Source organism: Castanea sativa, chromosome 11 (genome assembly GCF_040712315.1).
Source record: "Castanea sativa cultivar Marrone di Chiusa Pesio chromosome 11, ASM4071231v1".
In the NCBI taxonomy this organism is placed as follows: domain Eukaryota; kingdom Viridiplantae; phylum Streptophyta; class Magnoliopsida; order Fagales; family Fagaceae; genus Castanea; species Castanea sativa.
In genome coordinates, this window is record NC_134023.1 from 48,712,019 (window position 1) to 48,718,790 (window position 6,772).

General features: G+C 33.3%; 1 protein-coding gene across 1 annotated transcript; it reads right to left on the reverse strand.

Moving 5' to 3' along the window:
• Positions 1 to 2,239: 2,239 nt before the first annotated feature.
• LOC142615384 (ethylene-responsive transcription factor ERF039) lies at positions 2,240 to 3,446 on the reverse strand. The gene has a single exon (XM_075788133.1). It carries the CDS (start codon positions 3,351 to 3,353, stop codon positions 2,553 to 2,555), a length of 801 nt encoding a protein of 266 aa, XP_075644248.1. The 5' UTR covers positions 3,354 to 3,446; the 3' UTR covers positions 2,240 to 2,552.
• Between the last annotated feature and the right edge of the window lie 3,326 nt (positions 3,447 to 6,772).

The following is a 6,772-nucleotide window of genomic DNA, read 5'->3' on the forward strand; positions in this document are numbered from 1 at the left end:
GCACTTCTTGTACAGCTACTAGTTTCTTAACTAGTTAAACTGTGGGCGTTGCGTGATGGTCTTCTCAAGCGCCAAAGCCTCCATTTAACCGCTATGGAAATAGAGTTAGATACTAAAACTATTTTTTACTTGATAGCTAATCCTAATTACTCAAATAATGTTGTTTCTTCTAGTAGATGATTGTAGATTTTTAGTTTTTCAGCTTTTCCAAATTAGCATTAACCATTATTTTCGTGAAGCTAATTATGAATAATTCTGGTACCAAAACTAATTTTACGTTTCAACTTTTTCACATGGTGACTTGTGAGTGGTGAAATCATAGACTTACATGAACTCACTATTTTATTTCTATTATTTACAACTAGTTATATAAGCAAATTATAGCAAAAGTAGTGAAAATTGTTGTGTCGCTAATCTTAGTCGCTAATTGTAGATGTGCTAATGGATTAACCAAGATGGGTGCCAATAGTGATCCATTTTATATTGACTGATTGTCCGCCCGTGAACTTGTTAGGTATTTTTGATTCTGACTTGAATGGTTAGGCATTGTCCTAACCGTTTTGTTGATCTTTAGGTTCTGTTAACGCAGCCAACAAAAAAAGTACACGTCTTGTACAAGAAACTAAAGCCTTCAAGCCTCAACCTGAAGCTTCTATCATGATGTCTTGTCATTGATGGACTAACATAAGATTTAAACATGTCTAATAACTAATTAGTCACGGCATTCAAAGTTTATCTCTATTCTCTAATGTCATAATCAATATGATTAAAATTTAACACCCTTTTAGTTGTCAAGCACATAAATAGTTCTAACTTTTAAGTACGTCTTGTACAAGAAACTATAAAGCTCTCAACCTGAAACCTCTCTATCATGACGTGCGTCTCTTCAATTGATTGACTAACATAAAAAAAAAAAGAAAATATATATAGAAACATACCTCCAATAATTAGTCACAGCTCTCAAAGTTTGTCTCTAGTGTCATTATCAATATGATTAACATTTTAACAACCTTTTAGTTAATTGTCAAGCACATAAAAAAAAAAATTTCCGAAAGCTTGTTCAATGCTTATTTTGATTTTGACCCCATACAGTTGTCAGATTCCAAAACATTGTTCTTCTCTTTTTGTCTTTACTTCTGTCACATTCTTCACCGTTTTGCACAAATTGGTGAGAATTACAACCCCCATTAATTTTGGTTCCAATTCACAAACTAAGCTTAACAGTTAGATATCTATGGGTCAATAACTATAGCTTCTTAATGTATGCAAGAGTTATAAGAGGGACAAAAGGTTGTCTTTTTTTTTTTTAATTCAAAAGAATCAATTATATTTTGTTCTAGCAAATGGGAAAACGACACGTGGCAAAAATGATAGAGAAATTGAATATGGGGAAGATTATGATGATGACATCACCTATCACTAATACATAGTGGCTTTACATAAGTCTATTGGGCTACAACTATCTTTCTCTATTAAAAAAAAAGTCTACTGGGAGCATATTTGACCTTTTCTTTGGGAAAATTAAACTCACTGAAGCGATGCATTATCTTTCTTTTTTGCCAAAAGTTCTATGGTTAGATGATGTTGTCACCAAGTTTGGGTACCTACATGAGTGTCACTCTGCAGCTTTGGAATCTAAGCTATTTTTCTTCTGCTTAATCATGGAGGAAAAAAGTGATATAGGCAAAAGATATTCCACCATGTTCGAAATGTATGTGATACACTGTTATCTTTCTATTTTGCAACATGATAAAGGGAAAGGTTTTGTGAAGAAGTTATTACCCTATGATGCATTTCATGCTCGAGGTGTCTTTCCAACTAAAAAGAAAAGAAAAGAAAGGGAAAGAAAAGGAAGTTCAATTCTGCGGGTATCTAAATTTATCAAGAATGGTCACTTTAGAGGTCAATTGCACTAAAGTTTCATCAAAACGATAGGATCTAAATCTAACAAGCTGGTTTACTTTGTATATCAGTTTCATTTATTCCAGCTAGCTCCCCCCAAAAAAAGGTTGGCTGGGCAAAAATCTATAGTAGGACTCTAAAAGTTTGGTTTGAATGAGTAGTTTATTTTCTTTTTTAAAATAGCCAAATGAGTTTATTTTTACTAAAAATATGTGTAGCTTTTTAAAATATTACTTTTTTAAAGTATAGTTGTGTTTTTACACTTCATATAAAAACAAAATAAACTAATAAAAATAACTTCATCCAGGCGTGTACAAAACCCCTCCATAAATAAAGAATTACATGGGATAGTAATCCTAATTGCACTCATACATTAAATTCTCATTTATTATTTGTACTTATGCTGATATATTACAGTGGAATGAAAGATTTAAGCCCTCTCTTTCTTGGGCAAATGCAAACAAACAAGAGATGTAAAATGTACACTCTTTTTCCAATCTCTGCAAAATCAAAATTTGACCCAAAATAGCTAGACTTGAAACCAATCCATCTGGAAAATGCTCAAATGGCAACTATTTCCCAGCTGGGTTTCTCTTGTTGTCTAGAGAATGCAGTGACATAAATGGTGTTGCTGACAAAAAGTACATTCTCTAGTAGTACTCCCATAAATTTGGTTCTTCAAGCCGAAACCCAGTATCAGCTGCACACAGCTGCCATGATGATGAATAATAGCAAAATCCATTGTCACTTCGATCCCTGCCATCGACGAAAAGATCCGGTAGGTCAAACAGTGTATCATCATCATCAGTTGAAGGTGAAAATGTTGAATCTTGTGTGTTGTCCATGGATAAAGTTGTTGATGAATCCAAGCCAGGTTGAAGATGCTCGGCTTGGCTCAGCTCGGCTTCGGCTTCGGCTTCGGCTTCATGCTCACACTGTTTAGGCTCCAAGAATGTGGCTGCAGCCGCCTTGGCAGCCGCGGCTTGTATGTCCTTCGGAGACTTGCTGTCTGGCCTAGGAAGCTCTTGAGCCAATTCAGGGAAATTGAGATAAGCTGAGGTACCCTTGATTGCAAGAGCAGCTACATCATGAGCTCGAGCTGCCATTTCAGCTGTAGGGTATGTACCAAGCCATATTCTTGATTTCTTCCTTGGCTCCCTGATTTCAGACACCCATTTGCCCCAATTGCGCATTCTTACTCCTCTGAATGTGGGGTGCTTGCCATCGTTGTCATCTTTAGTAGTTCTAGGCTGCTTTCTATGCTCACTTTCATTGGACTCTTGTGCTCTTTTTGAGTCTCTTAGAGAGTGTTTTGTGTTTTGGTTGTTGGTACATGAATTGTTTTTTGTAGTTGAAGAAGAGGAAGAGGAGGTAGAGGTAGAGGTAGAGGAAGATGATGAGCTGAGCAAGTTGTCATGAGCTTCACTCTCTAGGTTGATATGGTCTTCCATGATGATAGAGGGTTCTTCTAGGTGTGTAGTAGGGATAGAGAAACTATGTGAGTGATTGATACATATAAAAATTGAGGTGTTTGTGTTGGGGCTTTAATAATCCTCAATTAAAAAAAATTGGGAATATTATATAAAGAAAAGAAAAGAAAGGAAAAGAACATAAAGAAGGTCTTGGGGTCCATTGACACACAAGGAAGACTACAGTTCATCTAATTTGTTTCCCCATGTGAGAATCGAATAATTCATGCTTTGAGATTATATTTTTACATCCAATTTCTTAGTTGGGTCCTACCTTTGGTCTTTTTTCTTGTCAGCAAGTACCATTCTTAATTTAATGACAAACCGTGTTTCATTTTTTCATTTTTCATGTGTATTGTTTATATATATATTTCATTATATTTGGCCTCAAATTGGTGACCCCTTGAATTGTGAGACTTTAGTGCAATAGGCCATAATGTTTCCTCATTTAAAATTTTAAACCCCATGGATTTCACGTGAATGTCTTTGGCAAGGGCCCTAGGGGAGGGTCATCTCTATTATTCATTCAAACCGTTGATTTGCGGGTCCATATCATTTGATTTTACAATTGTATTGTTGTATTTGTATGTGAGTCTTTGGTGCCCTGGTACCATAGCATAGAGTATCAATTCCCATATAATCAAACTTGGGTATACCAGAGCTTATTGATATGTCAGCTTCAACTTGAGCCCGTGTTTCAACCTGATCTGGATTCTGCTAGAACCTTGTCATTTAGTTCTTCATAATTTAATCCCTTCTACTTCTTTTTTCTTTTTCGTTCACTGAACATAGAACAAATTATATTAGACCTTCCAATTTGTTTTAATAGTAGATGTATTAAGTAAAACAACCAATTAAAATATGACTGATGATATAGAATCCGTTAGAAGCATGATGAAGTTTCATATATTTTTTATAGAAACTTCTTGGGTTTTGGTTTGTGGGGATGAACATTTTTATTTATTTATTTTAGGGTAAGATTGAATATTCAGAGATGAAGACAATCGATGTAACATCAAAACACATGAACAAGTATTAGATATTCCCCATACGAAACCTACTAATCAGCATATAATCAGTATATATAAGTGATAAATTTATAGATAATATAAATAAATTTCTTAAAATAAAATCTACTAATTACTCACCAGTTGTTCAATTTTTTAAGGAATACGAGGATCGAATGAGATGGCAAAATATAGAGTATATATACGTCGCCGTAGCACACATGGTGCACATGACAGTGGGCCCTTTGCCAGATTTGACTCCATGGAAATACAAATGAAGCAATCCTATAAAAAAATAATAACTTTTCTAAAAGCCCTTCAAATTGCAATTTATACAGTGGCATATATATTGGATGGTTGAGATACTTCGCTGGAAAATTAAGACCGCATTTGTCGCAAATCAACTAATTTCAAGCCAATTTGACTAGATTAATCAATTATGTTGTGAGTTTGTAATTAATAAATCATGAGTAAATAAACAAGCAATGTAGGAATTAAAAGAGACGCGATATGGTTATAAAAAGAAAACCCTAGTAGGGCAAAACTCTACAACGATTTATTGGCAATCTTTAAGGAAAAAATTAATCTACTAAATAAATAAAATTGAAATTTATATAAATAGAATTAAGTTTAGCTTTATTGATGTAACTACATGCAGATCTAAATCCTTGTACCCTTCTACCATGTCCTCTATTCAACAAGAACACTCAACTTGAGACTTTAAGAACCCTCTTGAAGATTCTCATATCATCAAATATGTGTTTTGAGTGCAACAACTTTACCTTGATCACCAAAACTTGAATATCTAATGTTCAGTGATACTTAGAGAGAACTTGACGATATTAACCAAGGGTACAAAATGTTAGTTAATTTAGACCCTGTAAACTCAGATTGTTTAACCTAATTAATTAACCAAGTTATTACTTAGATTTATTATTCAGATTTAAGTTAAACATAAAAAATTATATCACTAAGTACAGAAAGGTAAAGAAAACAAGTGATATAATGACCTAGGAAAACCAATGAAACCTTCAAGTTTCAAAGTAAAAAATCTTAGGAGGATTTAACCTAAATTGTCCTCAAAGTAATAAATTCACTATGATAGAATAGAAGTTTTACAACAAATTTTTTCCTAAATCTCTAAAGCTTCCTCTTGTAGTACTTACATAACTACACATAACTCCAAATCTACGGACTCTTTTATCTGAATTTGAACACAAACACCCATCTTTGTGACTTTAAGATTCTACTCAAAACTTTAGATCATCAGTTATGTACAATCTTGTAGCAACAATTTCAGATCTACTGGTTCTAATAATGTGTAGATGAAATTCCAGTAGTGACTTTAAAAAGAGAAGACACAATGCCTTTTAGATCTTACAAAGCACCTCAAAAGTCTCTTCAAAACGTGCATTAGGGTTTCCTTTAAATATTAGGAGAATTATATATGAAACTCTAATCACTTAATGGGCTAATGAGCTTTAATTAAATTCTGCAAAAACGCATCTCGATAGGCCGAACCTTCTTCTCGATCGGTCGAACATGACATGTTTCGAATTTCTTGAACTTGCAGCTTTATTTTTCTTGTATTTTGACTTGCAACACCTTGAGCATTTTCTAATAAATCTTATAGACTCTAAGATCTATATATATCTAGACAAATTTGTGTTCATAGTTTGCCAATTATTCTAAATTTTTAGAACCTAACACAAAACACATCTCTTTAAAAGTTGGTTAGTCATCCATTGAGCGTGCTTTTATACTTTAGAATTGAGGTCATAAAACCCTAAATATTAGATGGCTGATTAGGCTTAATTTGGGTTTTGAGAATGTGATTCTTGATCGATTGACTTAAGTAGACTATGTGTTGATTTATCAATTGATAGACCATGTCATGATTATAGAACCTTCAATTCTTCTTGAGCAATTGAGGGCACAAGTATTGAACATCAAGTAGACTTCAAAGACACTTAAAAACACATATTTTGTTTACTGTTTGCCAACCTATAACTATGGAGCTAACATAATTCACTTCTGCCAACATTTCTTTTTTTGAGGATGTTAGAGTTGCATCCCACTGCTTTAAAAAAGCGATCTTTGTATTATTTAGTCCTTTTATATTGTCTTATTGATTGTATATCCCTAAAAATAGTAATAATGCATCCTAACTTGATCTTAATTTGTATTATTTAGTCCTTTTATATGGTCTTATTGATCGTACATCCCTAAAAATAGTAATAATGCATCCTAACTTGATCTTAATTTGTATTATTTAGTCCTTTTATATGGTCTTATTGATCGTACATCCCTAAAAATAGTAATAATGCATCCTAACTTGATCTTAATTTGTATTATTTAGTCCTTTTATATGGTCTTATTGATCGTACATCCCTA